The 16546-nt window shown below is 35.0% G+C and overlaps 2 protein-coding genes across 2 annotated transcripts; one reads left to right on the top strand and one right to left on the bottom strand.

Annotated features, from left to right (window-relative positions):
• Positions 1 to 586: 586 nt before the first annotated feature.
• On the bottom strand, positions 587 to 5383 carry LOC120176097 (protein MEI2-like 4). Its single transcript, XM_039182599.1, has 13 exons — positions 5102 to 5383; positions 4956 to 5001; positions 4199 to 4501; positions 3664 to 4061; positions 3366 to 3538; positions 3134 to 3222; positions 2652 to 3053; positions 2093 to 2416; positions 1767 to 1986; positions 1536 to 1620; positions 1383 to 1451; positions 1121 to 1300; positions 587 to 1003 (listed from the first exon to the last, which is right to left on the bottom strand). The coding sequence occupies exons 1-13, from the start codon at positions 5177 to 5179 to the stop codon at positions 809 to 811; spliced, it is 2562 nt and encodes an 853-aa protein (XP_039038530.1). The 5' UTR covers positions 5180 to 5383; the 3' UTR covers positions 587 to 808.
• Positions 5384 to 13466: 8083 nt separating this feature from the next.
• LOC120176068 (trihelix transcription factor ASR3-like) lies at positions 13467 to 16401 on the top strand. The gene is made up of 3 exons (XM_039182580.1): positions 13467 to 14396; positions 15316 to 15369; positions 15975 to 16401. Exons 1-3 carry the CDS (start codon positions 13646 to 13648, stop codon positions 16265 to 16267), a joined length of 1098 nt encoding a protein of 365 aa, XP_039038511.1. The 5' UTR covers positions 13467 to 13645; the 3' UTR covers positions 16268 to 16401.
• The last annotated feature ends 145 nt before the right edge of the window (positions 16402 to 16546 follow it).

Raw genomic sequence — 16546 nt, 5'->3', positions numbered from 1 at the left:
AATTTAGGTACTAAATGTATAATTTACTCTTTTTTCGTAAAGTAAATTATTTTTCTTTGAATTCAACAAACTTTTTCATGTTAATCTTTAACTTGATATTTTTTTAGTAAATTATGAGTGTAGTATTTAAACTATTAGTTTTTTTACATTTTAGTATCTAAACTTTTAATTTTTTTAAAATCATATGTAAAGTTTAGTTTTTATTTCATTTTAGTAACTGTTCAAAATTTAGCGTTAATTTTTTGGGGAAATTGAAAGTTTTGGTTCTAAAACAAACCAAAACCGATAATTTAGGTATAAACGCTATAAGTTTTAACGATGTGTACTAAATTGAAACAAAAACTAAACTTTATATGATTTTGAAAAAATTGAAAGTTTAGGTACTAAAACGGACCAAAATTAATAGTTTAGGTATTGAATGCATGGTTTACCCTATTTTTTTTATTTTGGACAAGTGAATTCATTTTTTTATTTTATTTTATTTTAATCATTTTGATGATATGAGATCCAGCATGTAACATATTCTTAGAATGTCACGATTTTAAAAGATAAAATATTCAGAAACATAATCAAATATGCTCATGAATGATTAAAAATTGTTGATATAAATAATGATAAATTGTTCATATGAAAGTAGAATTCCATGTCAGAAACAGAACATTAATCTATAGAAACTGGAAAGAATATCACCAATATTCAAGGCCCTGTTGTCTGCATTTGCAGATGGGACCTAAAAGCTTGAAAATGTCAATTCAGAGATTTTTCATTTATATTAATCTTTGTTAAACCCAAAATGTTAGAGCTCTCCTCAAGTTTCATCTGTAGAAAGATCTCGGACGGATGTTATTTTAATACAAGGTTCGCTCCGGCCGGAAGAAACCGGCTTCTGTTTGTCGGACCCCTTCGGTGAACAAGTTTCTTCGTTTTCTGAACTCAAAGGGTTTTCGCCTGAACGAGCTCGTCCGAGCCTCGGTCGACCATTGGCCCCCACCGGAAATGGCACCTGCAATTCAAAAGTTTAGCATTCTTCATAATAGCCATGATCATATATGCAAGTTTCTTGTGATGCAAGAAAAACAAAGAGTCGAATCAGCGCGGTGTTCCTATGTTATCTCGGTACCTGATCGCCTGCATTTGGACCGTCGGTGTTGAAGAGTATAGGCCGGCATCTCTTATCCTCATTCATCAAACTCGAGTTCTGAAAATGAGCGATAAGGGCTGCTTTTCCTTGTATACGAGCATAAGCAAGTGATGCCACCTTCTCACTGTTGAACTTCTCCCATTTCTTCCCATTGAATGCCTGCAACGGTTTAGTTCATTTCGATTTAGCATTTTGCGTTTTCGAATGTACCCCGTCGACTCGAAAATTTCGGAAAACAAACCTGATAAAATGCAATGACTTGGCTCGGTTCAATCATGTTGACAAATGCATATCCAACATTGCATTTATTCTGCAACAATGAGGGTAAAATAAATATACATGTTTTGAACACTATCTGGTATTCTCCGAAGCTTGGAGACATGAGGAAACTTGCCTTGAAATCAATTGGCAAATAAACAAAATCGTATGTTCCTCCGCCGCGTTCGTTGATTGCAGCCAAAAGCATGTTCGAGGTGTACCTGGAGTCATAATCGACGGTCAGGATCATTTAATAACAAGCAGAAAATCATCAGCAGCACAGATTAATAACAGGATTCTTCCATTCGCAACAAGGAATCGGGATACCGATGACACTGATGATGGACCGAATTCGGAAGGCACTTACTTGTTAGGAATGTTCTTCAACATGAGTGTTGTTCGCTTGTCTTCCCCTCGTATTATACGTTCAATGTCGAGTTCGTATTGCTTCTTGTCAGCCTGATTCATACTTCTTTCGTTCCTCCGGCTTCTACAATGTTCATGAGGAGAATCAACTGCTCTCATAATCGGAATGTTTTGCCCTCTCCTGTTGTACACCGAGGACCTCGTGTGAAACATTTGCAGTCCTACATTATTTTAAGACAATGAAAGTTCGTTAGAGTTTTAACCGAAATACATGAGGCATGGTGTAACGAGAAATGAACTCGATAGAAGATGGAAAGTTGTTAGAACCTCTCATACTGCCAAGAGAACCTGGTTGAAAACAGGTATTAGAAGATTCGCCTCCATAAGCATGTCGCTGGTCCCAGAGAGATGGTTTAACGTTTGGTGCGGATCCAACATGGTAGTTAATCGTGGGTACACTAACACCAGTGTTCAGTGAATGAGCCGTAGGAAGTCCATGAAGCTGTGCCGTGGGATGCGCAGCATAAATTCCATTAACTAAGGGAGGCGAGTTAGGCCATGTCATACTTGGAGGCTCGGGCTGATAAGAGTTACTCCACGAATACGACTGTCCGGGAAGAAGATGTCTCCCATTTCCGGCAGATCGAAAGCCTGAGAAACTCAGCACAACCCAACTAACATAAATAAACAGAAAAACAGAAACCAGAATTCTGAATTTCACAAGTATCAATGAAAACTATGTGTGCAAGGGAGGGAGGTTGAGCGTTTATGAAAAATGGACCAAAAAGAGCTTCCTGGAGACAGTTCCGAAAACTCGATTTATATGCAAGAAGTTAAAAGAGTAAACAGAACACTAAACTGCAGTTTTTAATTGGGCCATCCTTACCAGCATTACTGAATTCAAATGAGTTCTCAGTTGAGCCAATTCTAGACAATGGCTTATTATCAATTATTTCCATTGGTTTGGAATTAATGTTTGAAGCCTTGGGACCTGAAGAATTGGAGTGAACGGCTCTACTAAAACCATTTTGATACTCTGGCAGCGGACGAGGATAAAAAGCCGGTGCACCTTGGACATCAAGTTTCATTTGCGAGTGACCCGACTCGACCATGACAGATTGATGGCCTATTGATCCCATTCTAACCATGGAGGATAAACCGTTAGAAACAATGGGAGAGACGCCGTGAGGAGTTGTTGATTCTGGAAACGGGGCTTTTATAGCATAGTTCAACCCCGAACCAGTTCCAACATCCATGTTATTTGATGAGTTTGGCCCAATTGCAGCCACTGAAATTCCAAGGATCAGAACATAGATACAAAGTTAGCTGTTGAATTGAGATTACAATTGTTAGGAACAACAATTATACCAGTCAAACTTGCGTCATTAGGGGGACTATGTGGATGCTCGTATCGGTACCATTCATCTTGCTGCGCTGAAGGAAGTGGTTGTGCAGAACTGCAAGCAGAAAATCAGAAGGAACTATGAAACACATAAACAAGTATAACTGTTTTCCGGCATCGGAGTAGGTAACAACAAAGTATTCTATGGTCTGGTCTTAAGCTAAATGAAAAAGAAGAGTCGAGGAGTGTAGGCAATACCGTCTTCTTGAACTCTCGGGATGGCTAAGCTCAACCTCAACTTGATTCCCAGCAATTTCACTATTGGTCAATGCATCCATAGCCTTCTGTGCCGCTCTAATATCAAAATACGAGATAAAAACGAAACCACGATGTTTGCAAGCTGTGTCAAGAGCGTGAATTTCACCATATTGCTGCACATTCAACCCATGGGAAGTTGAAACAAGGTCGAGCATTCAACTAGGACAAACAAGCCAAGTAAAGGGCAGACATGCACTTGAACCGAAAAGGAAATGACAATCATCAAGCAATTGCTAACCTCAAAAAGGGACTTTAATTCAGAATCTTCAACATCACTGTTTATATTTCTCACAAGAAGTGTTCTGGAAAAGTGTTCTCCAGCTAAACCATTAAATAACCCCATGTGGTTTTTATCCTTTTTTCGCTTAACAGTGGGACCATCATCTCCTAAATCCATCCCTCCAACACTGCTGAAAACATCCAACTCTTCCGTATCCTCTGCACCATTTGGTTGGACAACGAAATCGAGTCCTTTGGTCACTCCCGAAAACAAGTCATCATCATCGGGAAGAAGGTTTCCTATGGTTTGGGCCTCAAGTTCTTCAAGGGATTCGAATGGTTCCTCTTCCTCATAGAGTGAAGAGGAAACGGTATCAATTGAATTTCCATACATAGCATTTTCTGAAGATAAATTCACTGCAAAAAGGATGAACACAAGGAGCCAGTCATCTAAAGAACGAATCACCATTTAACAAACTCAACCCTAAGAATGCTATGAGAAAAGCTTAATAGACCCTCAAATTCAATACCTAAAAACAGGGCGAAAGACTTACACTTCCTAGTGAAGAACTCCGAAAACGAGCTCGAGAAAAGACTGTTCTCGAACAGGGAAGTCATAGTGTTGTTTACTTTGTTTCCTTCTGCAGAATGAACTCCATTATCTCTGCCAATAGGTTTCGACGACTTCAGTGATTGATTCAGAGCTCTCTCTGCTCCCACTGTAAGGCTATTGACGAATGGATTCGCTTTCGGGTGCTGCTTGGTGAAAGACTCAGCACTGTCCAGGTATCTTGTTATCTGACTTTCCACTGGAATAATTTTCTCCATGGTTGATGGAGTAACCGGCTTCATACACGCTGACGGTGGAAAAAAACCGTAAGACGCCGGTGGAAAAAAAACCGAATTAACAAACATTCCGTGTAGGAGCAAAACAAATCATAACTTCATCACTGGTTTTTCATTTACATTGCATGAAGCTCCATCATTCCATGCTTGGCTCCAGTTTTTGTTGATTTATCATTAATAAATCTTTGAGAATCCAATAAAAAAATTGACAAAGCCTGTTTTTCATAGATTGAAGATACTTCGAAAATTTCCGGGTCTAATCGTACTGCTTCAATGCATTTCATATGCATAGGGAATGATAATTTGACTTGTTACAGTTTCATGGAAGATGAAACTTTTTAAAATAAACCAATTTCCCTTGAAAAAGAAAAGATCAAAACATAGTTCAATTCCCAGTGATATATATATATATATATATATATATATATATAATATTAGAACTTAACATTCATTTTTTATACTAACCTCGCTGATCAAGCACGGGGTCCAGTTTCCAAAATCCAACCTGCCGCTGCCACAATCCAGGAAATTCAAACTTAGAATAGTGTGGGGGAAACCAAAATTGTTTAGAGGGAAAAGAAAAAGTGATTGGATAACAAGAAAATTTGTACCTCGGTGGGAAAATTTATATCATCAGAGAAAATAGATGGTGAAGACAAACTCTGCAGGTCCATTGTTTCAGATGGCATGATGATTAAAACCAAGAATTTTTTTCTTCGAACGAATCCAAAATTTCACAAAAAAATTATTTCCAACAATCGAAAGGTTTTCCCTCCAAGAGAAGATGAAAAAAACTCTGCACGGCAAACAGTAACTTTATTCAACAAGGAAAACGATTGAAAGCATTTAAAAGAAGAAAATGCTAAGAGATAAAGTGATAAAGATACGGATGATATGGCATGGCGTGGCCTGCAATTATTATGAAACATTCAACTACAAGAAAAAATCGGAGTTAAGATCATGGCAATTATGAAGAAACAAAGGGAAATTAAAAGTTTAGAGGTGTGCATTTAATGTGAAGATTACAATTTACAACGGAAGGAGAAAACATGTTTCATTCACTTACCAAAAACAATAAAAAAACCACGACGATAACAGCTCAGATTACTCGCTAAAAGATCTAATGCTCAGGCTAACGATGGAAAGTAAAGATTTTAGGCAGTTTCGAGCTTGGAAAAAATATTTTAAAAAGAACCGATTAAAGCTAAGGGTATTGATATGAAATTGAAAAAATAAATAAAAACACATTCCCCAAGAGCCAAGAAGATCATGAAAGATTCAATGCTCAAACGAACAACAAAGATTTTCAGCAAATTCGAGCTTGGAAATTTAAAACAGAATGAACCAATTAGAGCTAAGGGGATTGAAAAGAAATTGAAAGACACATACACCCAGAGCCAAGTAGATCATGAAAGATAAAATGCTAACACGAACAACGAAAAACTAAAATTTTCAGGATAGTGGAGCTAGGAACTCAATAACAAGGCTATTAGAGTTAAGGGTATTGGAATTAAATTGAAAAGGCACACTCACCCAGAGCCAAGAAGATCACGAGGAATCAAATGCTCAAGCGAACAACCTAAAAAGAAGAGAAAAAAATCAGCAAACTCGAGCTAGGAAGTCAAGAACGAGACAATTAGAGTTAAGGATATTAATACGACAATCGGAAAAAAAAAACACAGATACCCAGAGCTAAGAAGATCACGAAAAATCAAAAGCTCAAACGAACAACGAGAAAGCAAAAAAAGGTTCAGCAAAGTGGAGCTAGGAATTCAATAACAAGGCGAGACACACACCCAGAGCCAAGTCGAAGAACGAAAAATCATCGGCAGAGTGGAGTTTGGAAGTCGAAAACAGAGACACCCAGAGCCAAGAAGATTAAAAAAGACCCAAATCCAAATGCTTAACAAAACAGCAAGGAAACACAAAAATTCTAAGCAAACTCGAGCTAGGAAGCAACAAAGTGGAGGAGGGAAAAGCAAGGAAGAGAGGAATTTAAAAGCAAAAAAGAAGGGAAACGAGGGAAGAGAAAGACTTCGAAGAGGGGAGAAAATATGGAATAAATTATGGCATAAGGCAAGGGACGAGGAGGAAAACTGAAAGAAGAAAGGATCATATTAATGGCATCTGTGCCTTGCAAGTACTGTTTTCGTTACTTGACTTTTTTCCCTTCTTTGCACGTTAACCACACCACCATTTCTTCCCTTTTTTCTTCCATTTTTATTCATCTATTTTATTTATATTATCTCCATTGAATTGATCCATTTTGTTGTTCTTGGGGAATCGTTCTCTTCTCAAGTCAAGCCTGTTCAGACCTTTGCCTGCGTTTCTCTCGATATTTGAAAGGTTTTAACTTTATTTTATTATATGTGAAATGACAAACACGCCCTTGAAATTTGAGGGAAACGGTTAGTTAGGTAAGTTAGGTAAATAAGACCAGAAATTTTGCAGTGTTGTGGCATATGATTGCGGTTCGAAATCGTAAAGAATATAGTTAATTACATTGTAAATCCCTATATATTATCATTATTTTAAAATGGTCCTAGAACTAATTTTGTAATTTCATCCTCAAGCTTCGACTCTCATTTTAAATTGATGTCTACATTTTTAGATATTCAAGCTCATCCCTAGACTATGACCCTCATTCTATATTGTCTCCGTACTTTTGATTGTTCCAATTAAATCCCTCAAAATCATTCAAAAGTTTGGGAATGAAATTAAAATGTTCAAAAAACTTGAGACCAATATAAAATAAGGGCCATAGTACCACACCATGGATCTTCATTGAATCTCTTTATCTGAAATTACCAATATAAGAGATCAAATTGCCAATGATTAATGATGTGTTAGAATTAGATTTTACATTCTCTATCTGCCCACTATTTCATATATATAATTAGATAGATTATTCTTATGTGCTCGACGAGCGGCGAAGAGTACCATTAACGATGAACACCATTAATTTAATTTATAAAATTTAAAATTTTAAAGTAATCAACGTATAATTATAAATTAATTAAAAAAATTAAAGGTAAATATTTAAAATAAAGGGTAAACTATAACAGTGATCACTTAATTATTACCCCTTTCCATTTTGACCACCATTTTTTAACTTTTATTAAATAAAGGTTGTTTGTAACAAAATCTACAATCATTTTATTAAATAATTACACAAGACAAACGATGATTTCGGAATTCTTGTCAAATAATAATTAAAGTTAATTGTATAAGAGGTCCACTGTATTTTATGTTACTCCCTAGACTTTGAAATCAAGATTATTCTCCAAATTATGACTCTTATTCTAAATTGCTCAACTATAGAATATTCTATATAGTCCTCAAATGATCATTATCATTCCATTTTGATCTTTACTTTAACGTATCATTAACTCTATTATTTTTTCAAGGTCTTAGAAATGAAACTCGTGATCTTATAAAAAAATTATTTTTTAGGGGCATGTGAATTAAATTAATGGCCTTCTATAAAACAATATATCTTTGAAGGTTATAAGAGTTTTTAAGTCACAAATTCAACTCATATGAGCTTCAAAAAATGGATTAATTATTTTATCAGCAGAGTTAAAATTACGTTAATGAAACTATTAAAATGGATAAATCCTACTTGTTCGAGGATTGATACATGATGTTTTGAAGTTTAGGGATCAATTTAGCATTGGGTCTTATTTTGAAGACTGGTATAATTTTTTTAAAATTTAAAGACTAATTTGAAATTACACTCATACTTTGAGGATATCTTGTGCAAATATCTCTAATATCAGTACTAGGTTTTATGATTAAGATTACACACATCTTGAAATTTAATGGAAAATATAATTAGAAGATAAGTCCATTGTCTTAAAGGAAGATTTGGATGGTGATTAATGTCCCACAAAAACAATGAAAATTAGAAAAAGGCTTAAACATAAAAAGTACCCGACATACCTGTTTAATGTCTAACGTTTATTTCGTTTCAGTTTAATATTTAACATTTCATTCTATAACTTAATTTAGGTCAAACGATCATTAAATGCCACTTGTTATTTATTTAATATTAAAATAAATTTTATAATTAAAATAATAAAAAATTAATTAATGGAAATTGAAAAAAAAAAAAAAATTAAAAACCTTTTTATTTTTTACCCTTTAACCCTAAATCATTTTCCTTCTCTTCTCTTCCTCTTTTCCCATCACTTCACTTTGGGATGAACATGGATTTGAATCCGACCCAACCCAGTTGGATTGGGTTTTTTTTTTTAAATTATGGTTAGATTGAGATTTTTTAATGTGATGTTTGGATCAAATTCAAGTTTAAGGTGAAAAATATCCAGCCGACCTAAAAAAATATATAATTTTACCTTATATATTTAAAAATAATTACAATAATATCTTTATATATATATTATTTTAAAATTAAATCATTTTTTATTAAGTAAAAATAATATTTTTATTATTATTTCGGGTTAAGTCGAGTTTTAAGTTATATATCAGGTCGAGTTCGAATCTGGTAAAATCTTGTTTTGATCGGATCGATCAGATCTCGGGTGGACCTTGTTCTCGGATCGATTAAACCAAAATCCGAATCATGCCCATCCCTACTTCACCATTTGTATGAAATTTAATTCAAGAACCTAAATCAGTTGAGCAACCAAACCAAGATCCCATCCAGCTTTTCTCATCAAACCAATCAAAATCTTACTGATGAGTTGCTCTACAAGCATCATGCAAAAGAGAATGAAATACTTTAGCAGTCAAAAGAACATCACAAGCTGAATTTAGATTACCGGATACTTTCTTGGGTAATTTGGTGTTAGCCCATTGAATCTCAGCTAATTTCTTCCTCAAACTCCAGAGTTGATTGTCCTTTTCATCAATCTCTTCCTGCAAACGGTTCGAAACAATCCCCAACGTCCTCAACTTGCTTTGATTCTCACGCACTTGAGATTCCGAGCAAGACCCTAAACCCAACCCGATTTCAGAATCGGGATTCTTCGAAATCTCCTTGTAAAAGCGCTTCAAATCAGACAATCTTTGCAGATGAGAAACCAAAGCTCTATCGGCCGCCTTCACACTCTCCTCAACGAAAGGCACGTGCAAAGTTTGTAGCTGGAGATACGAAGCTTCGAATGAAGAAACGGCGGCGAAAACAGAAGAAATCAATGAATCGACGATCTGGGTATCGATGATCCGGTCCTGGGAAGCTCTGTTAAGTGGAGAAATCGATGAATTGGGAAGTGGGTCGGGCTTGATGACGACTACTTTCTAGTCGGTAATGAAGTCTTCGGTGGAGTCGAGGAGGGAGAATCCATCGACAGCGTTGATGCTGTGACGAGAATCGTCTTCTTCGTCGGCGAAGAATTCGAAGGGGATGGGATGGGAGTGACGGGGAAGAGAGGTAAAATGATTTAGGGTTAAAGGGTAAAAAAATTAAAAGGTTTTTAACTTTTATTTTTTTTCAATTTCTATTAATTAATTTCTTATTATTTTAATTACAAAATTTATTTTTTTTAATATTAAGGTATTTAATGACAGAAATTAACGGAAAATGAAATAAATGTTTTGGTACTAAATTATAACCAAAGACATACGTTACACACCATTTTATGTTTGAACCTTAAAAAATGATAATTTACAAATTATCAAAGTTTAAGGATCTCACGATGAAAATCAAATATTATAGAAGTTCGATATGAAAACGATTCTTTCAATTAAGTTTGTTATATTATCGATTATAATGAATTATTGGGTAAATTATGCATTTAGCACATAAACTGTCGGTTTTTGTATGTTTTAGTACTTGAGCTTTCAATTTTTTTCAAAATTATACCTAACATTTAGTTTTTATTTCATTTTAGTATATCGCCGTTAAAACTTAGTTTAATACCTAAACTATCAGTTTTGGTTCATTTTAGTAAAACTTAGTTTAATACCTAAACTATCAGTTTTGGTTCATTTTAGTAAAACTTGGTTTAATACCTAAACTATCAGTTTTAGTTCATTTTAGTACCTAAACTTTCAATTTTTTCAAAACCTAATGTTAAAGTTCGAACGGATATACTAAAATGAAACAGGGACTAAACTATAGGTATGGTTTTGAAAAAATTGAGATTTTAGGTATTAAAATGGATCAAAATTGATAGTATAGGTACTAATCACATGATTTACCCTAAATTATTATATCTACAAATCTCACCAACCCTTCTTGGTGATGAACATAACTAGCTAACCTTTTTAAAGTTTTAGGGAACATGGATGGATGTTAATTACACCTTCTTCCACAAGTAGAAAAATAAACAACCAAATCGGCAAGTGTTTAAATTTATCACGTTTAGTTTACTTTTAATTTATGTAATACCTTACAACGTGACCAACTCAATCTCTTTTGTAAATATTAAAAAAAAAATTTGTTATTTTTTATGCTGATTTTTTAATTTCGTAATTATAAATTAATTAAAACTTTATTAAGTCATATATTAAAATATATTCTTCTTCTTCTTTTAATAGAAACCACTCATTTTGTTCAAAATAGGAAATATATTAAATTACAATAATTAATATAATTTCTTATAATCATTTAAACAAAAATATCAACTTAAGATCACTAAAGACCATACAAGGAAAGATTAAAGCCTAACTAAGAAACTGGAACAAAAATAGATACAAAAGATCTAATTGCATCGGCAAACGAACCACAAAAGAGAATCAAACTACTGAAAGATCACCGACAAATTATAAATTAGACTCGAACGACGTGAAAAGTTATCCACGAATGCATAGCGGGTATTCAAATCCAATCAAGGGTCAAAGTAGGGAAGATCGATGATATACCATATAAACGCTATCTTAATTGGTCGTGACGATGTCAAATAAACTCTTAGAAAAAGATAAATGAAAACAACGGCAAACCAACAAAAAAACGTGTTATAAAGATAGATGAAAATATGTCAAACCAACAAACTTATTGAAAAATATAAAAGGAAAATAAAGAATTTCGGACGAGGCTCCAACCATATTTAGAAGGATCCCACCTGATTTTTTAGTTCAAAATTCATACCGGATTTGATCAAAGTATAATTATGCAAAAAAATATATTATTAGATAAAATTAGAATTTAAATTGAAAAAATGGCATAAAAGATATATTATTGTAATTATCTTTAAATACGTGAGAGACAATTATAATATTATATACTTTCAATATTAATTTTTAATTCTAGTATAATTATATATCTTCAAAAAGATTGATTAGATTAAATCAAATCGATAAATCTCAACGAAATGTTCATCTCTAATAATCGTATTAATATATATTAAATGGATTTTATCAATTCCAAAACTAAGATAAAATAGCCCCTCCATGTATTGTAAGAGCACCCAAAATTTGGACCAAATTGGTCCCCACCACAATTTGTATGACATTCACATAAAGAATGTGACATTATACTAACCCTATAATCTAATCTAAAGTCACCCTCCCCCGATGGTCGTGGACATGACCTTCCGAAATCCTTCTTTATTTGCAACTTGCAGGCCTCTCCTTTTTATTATTTTTCAAATAATTTATCGATGGTGTTCTTTTTGAATTTTTTTTATGTTAATTATTCATTTTATCGATGATGCTCATCTTTAAATTTTTTTCAGAGTGGACAAAAAGAAGAGGCGAGTTCATAGCAGAGTTTTTGCTTTGGTGGTAGGACACAGTAGAGTGCAATTATCATTATATAAAATTTATTATTTATAAGGTAGGATTGTTTTGAATTTCGACCAATGTTTAGGGGTAAATATGAGGAGTGAAAGAATAATAAGGTTAAGGTGGCCCAAGAAACGCGTTTAATGCCATGGTTTACGCTTAAGAAAGTGACCTTATATTAGAGTTTGAGGCCTTTGTTTTCTCTTACGAAAGATATGAGAGTGCCCCTTCAAGATTTTGTTGTACTTAGACAACCTTTATTTATTCTCCCAAAAATTAGTTTTCGTACAAAAATCATATCGACATTTATATTCTGATTGCTTAGTCAATGATCATGTATAGTCAGATTCCTCTTTTGGTAAAAGATTATTTGTCGTTGTAATCATATTGTGTAGCGAAGTAGCCTGTCAGATCATTTGATTCGCTCTCCACTCCTTTATCCTTTCGTTCAAGTGTTTCATTCGACAAAGACAAGAAATTTTTATGAATGTTATTGAGTTTTGATGTTGGTCGCCACTCTCATCGGAGGGTTTTAATTGTCTTCGTATATTTTGTTTTATTTTTTGTATGAGTATAGTGTTATTGCCTCCAAATTTTATCTATATTTTGATAAATTGTAATTTTTATTTTTTTCGGTTACTAATAAAATTCAGTTGTCGTTATTAAAAAAAACTATAAATCACGAATAAGACGCATGTATCAATATAATCATGAATAAGATTCACACGTAACTATAATTAAGTTGAATATAAATCTAAACAGACCCATATAATTTATATATATTGATATTTAAATTTGAACACAAAAATCACAAAATTTCAAAGATACCAGCTCTGTAAAACTCTCATCGGTGACATAGGAATGAGTTTTTCCACAGAATTTTACAAATTTTAACATGTTTAAAAATTAAAATTATATTTATTCGGAGTATAAAATCATTAAAATTATGTATATATCATAATTATATTTTAAAAGAAATAAATCTTACCAAAATGTTTAGTGGAATTGATTGAAAAAATGACTTCAACACTAAAAATACATATTTCTAGAAAACAAAGTGACTAGATGTTAAACAATTATAATATAGAGACTATGTTTGCAAACATATGTGTAGTATAGTGACCTTCTCGACCAATTTGCCTATTAGAATATTATTTTAATAATTAAATTACAATTACATCTATTACCCCTAATTAATTATGTCTAATTAAACCTTGATTAGGGTTACTGGTCAATGTCACTAAAGATTTAAAAAGGAAAACAATTAAACAACTATCTTTCTTAGAATCCCCCCCCCCAATTTTCTTCTACTTTCTTTCGCCCTTTCTCTCTGATTTCACCTGTAAACGGCGTAACGGACTTTTCTCTAAAAAAACCCGTTACTAATTAATTCTCGCTGTCACGTGCGTTATTTTCACATTTTTTTTAAAGAAAAAAGAAAATTTATCAATTCTTCGCTTTCGATTTTTATGGCCTCGGAGCAGTTAAGTTTGGCTGTGACTGCGGACCCGGTTGACGGCGAAAGAGACGCCGTCAACGCCGCCACTAACGGCGTCGAACCCCGTCCGGTGTCCTTCGATTGTGGCGATGACGTCAGCAAGACTCCGAGGCTCCCTCGATGGACGAGGCAGGAGATTCTCGTGCTGATACAGGGGAAGAGAGTGGCGGAGAATCGGGTCAGACGTGGACGGGCCGCCGGTTTGGCTTTCGGTTCGGGTCACGTGGAGCCGAAGTGGGCTTCGGTTTCATCGTACTGCAAGCGGCACGGCGTGAACCGGGGGCCGGTCCAGTGCCGTAAGAGGTGGAGTAATTTGGCGGGGGATTTCAAGAAGATCAAGGAATGGGAGAATAACATAAGGGAAGAGAGCGAGTCGTTTTGGGTCATGAGGAATGACTTGAGGAGGGAACGGAAGTTACCGGGCTTCTTCGATAAGGAAGTTTACGATATAATCGACGGAGCTGCCACCGCAACCGACGCCGCCGAAATCCCTTCCTCGGTCATGGCTCCGTCTCTGGCTTTGGCTTTGACTCCTACCCCCGCGGCGCAGGACGTGGCGGAGGATTCCGAGACAGTTTTTGACAGCGGACGGAGCGCTGCAACTGAGGACGGGCTATTTTCGGACTTTGAGCAGGATGACGGTGGTGGGAGCCCGGTAAAGGTGCAGCCGGCCGTTGCCTCCGACACCGGAAAGGCTGTTTCAGCTCCTATCCCGATTTCAGGTAACCAAATTCTCGTACTTCTTACTAATACTAGTACTGATCACTAGCAATTGTTAATTACTAATTACCATTTGAATCATTGGTCAATTCTTCTCATGTTATATGATAATTTGATCGGACCTCTAAATTCTAATGGGTTTTCTTTAAGAGAAAAAGCTTTGCTTTAATGGAGGTGTTTGAGCACTGTTGGCAAAACTCTTTTTAGCCTTTGCTATATAGCACGAATCTTCTATTTTTTTACAAGAGAAAGGATAGGGTTGGCCATGAATCGAATATATCTGAGACAAATGTAAACTACATTAATTAGTACAGATGTTTTTCACTCTGCTTTTTCTAGTACTACCTAAAACAAATCACTAACTTTTGGATCGAGTGATAAAAAATTTGAGTTCGACTCTATTCGATTAACAATCAATTTAATATGATTATCGGATATCGGAATCTTAGGAGAAAAATAGGGTAAGTTAGTGCATTTTCCTTTTCTTTGGATCTTTCATAAAAAATGGCGATAATGGTTAAAATAATATCTTTAAAAAATAAAATTTACCAAAATAATTTGTCTCGATGATTATTTCCAGACTCGGATATTTGTTATAGTACTTTTAGAAGACTCCAGGAGTGCATGGAGTCGTCAATTGAAGATTCTAAGATTACTACGTGTCTTCAATCTTAGGAAGACGCATGGTAATCCATGCATCTTTCACCGGCAAAATTGAAGTCACACAGTATTTCTGATGTCCTCCCTTAATACTATAACTATGATTCTAGATCAAGAAAAAAAAAGGTGAGAGTCTTATACAGAGAATTTTTCCCCACTGCTCTACGCGAGCAAGGAAGTCCAGAAAATGAGAAAAATGGTTATCATTGATCCATCAAATGCTTATAGATGTCTTGTTTTGCTCACCTTTCATGCTCACAGAGCAGCAGTACCAGCCACATCAACAGACGGCTATTCCAGGGAATAAGAGTCGAGGTAATATTTGTGTGCTCTGCTGCTACGTTATTCGAATCGGGGGTGAGTGTAAGATACGAAAATATGTTTCCAACATGATTAATGATAAATTTTTGTAAGATTTTCTATTTAAATAGGTGATCTTGAAGGTCATATCTTCGTATCTAGTGTCGGACACAAATACTTTAAAAAGTGTGGACAACATAACTTTTATTTTCATGCTTTGTCTTTGTTTTTGACAACACGTATTATTGTTATATTCGGGTAGTCTGATGTTTGTTTTCAAACTTGTTTTATCGCATATAACCGATTCTTGCAAATGAATGAATCCTTTGACTTATGATAAGTATTCACTTCGATGATTTTCTGTTAAGTTCCTTTTTTGACTTGATTCAGCCTAGTGATTTCTGGAGTATTTGTTGTTTTGGCTCGATTCGTAAGTCGACGGTCGAGTCTCGAACATGCTTGAGTTGCTAAAACTCATTATACGTACGTGATGCCTACATTCAATGTCTGATTTTCATTTTTAATTGTCTCTGTACTTGAAGGGGCACAAACAGTAGAATTAGCGTGTTCCCGTGTGGAAATGCATGCCATGTTCAAATAATCAAGACTTGAACATGCAGGTACAACAAAGGAGAAACATCCAACCTCGAATCCTGAGCTCGGTTCTGCCTCTCAAGATGCGAGGAAGAGGAAGCGGATGGCGACCGACGGAGACGAGGAGACGAGCAGCAGTCCACAGTACCACTTGATCAACGTCATGGAAAGGAACGGTAAAACGCTGGTTGCTCAACTCGAGGCTCAAAACATCGACTTCCAACGGGACAGGGAGCAAAGGAAAGACCACGGCGACAACTTGGTCGCCGTTCTTAATAAGCTTGCGGACGCCCTAGGGAGGATCGCGGACAAGTTATAACCGGGAGGTGATCGAGAAACACGTTTGTACATAAACCGAGTAAACGATGCAGGTTCGAATAGATGGTAGCTGAAATGGTTGAATATATGGATCAAATTGTTGATTCATTCTATTTGTCTCGGGGATATATGCATTTTCCCCCACTACATATTCATATAGTTTCTGCCATTAGTGCCATACACCAATAAATAAGGTTCAGAATTTTGTAGATTTATACTACATTTCTACTTTGAGATTATATGAATTTTCCCACTTTTTTTATACCTTATATAATCAAAT

This window comes from Hibiscus syriacus, unplaced genomic scaffold, assembly GCF_006381635.1.
Source record: "Hibiscus syriacus cultivar Baekdansim isolate YM2019G1 unplaced genomic scaffold, ASM638163v2 tig00112226_pilon, whole genome shotgun sequence".
Lineage (NCBI taxonomy): Eukaryota > Viridiplantae > Streptophyta > Magnoliopsida > Malvales > Malvaceae > Hibiscus > Hibiscus syriacus.
Note: the sequence above shows the minus strand (reverse complement) of the source record. Positions and strands in the feature narration are given on the sequence as shown.

What these genes read in the sequence shown, in the direction of transcription:
- LOC120176097 (XM_039182599.1), bottom strand. Translation starts at nt 5,179, where the DNA reads ATGCCATCTGAAACAATGGACCTGCAGAGTTTGTCTTCACCATCTATT. An exon ending in CCCCGTGCTTGATCAGCGAG is followed by an intron (nt 4,502 to 4,955) that starts GTTAGTATAAAA and finishes TTCCACCGTCAG; the next exon opens with CGTGTATGAAGCCGGTTACT. An exon ending in TTCTCTTGGCAGTATGAGAG is followed by an intron (nt 1,987 to 2,092) that starts GTTCTAACAACT and finishes AAAATAATGTAG; the next exon opens with GACTGCAAATGTTTCACACG.
- LOC120176068 (XM_039182580.1), top strand. Translation starts at nt 13,646, where the DNA reads ATGGCCTCGGAGCAGTTAAGTTTGGCTGTGACTGCGGACCCGGTTGAC. An exon ending in AGCTCCTATCCCGATTTCAG is followed by an intron (nt 14,397 to 15,315) that starts GTAACCAAATTC and finishes TCATGCTCACAG; the next exon opens with AGCAGCAGTACCAGCCACAT. An exon ending in TCCAGGGAATAAGAGTCGAG is followed by an intron (nt 15,370 to 15,974) that starts GTAATATTTGTG and finishes TTGAACATGCAG; the next exon opens with GTACAACAAAGGAGAAACAT.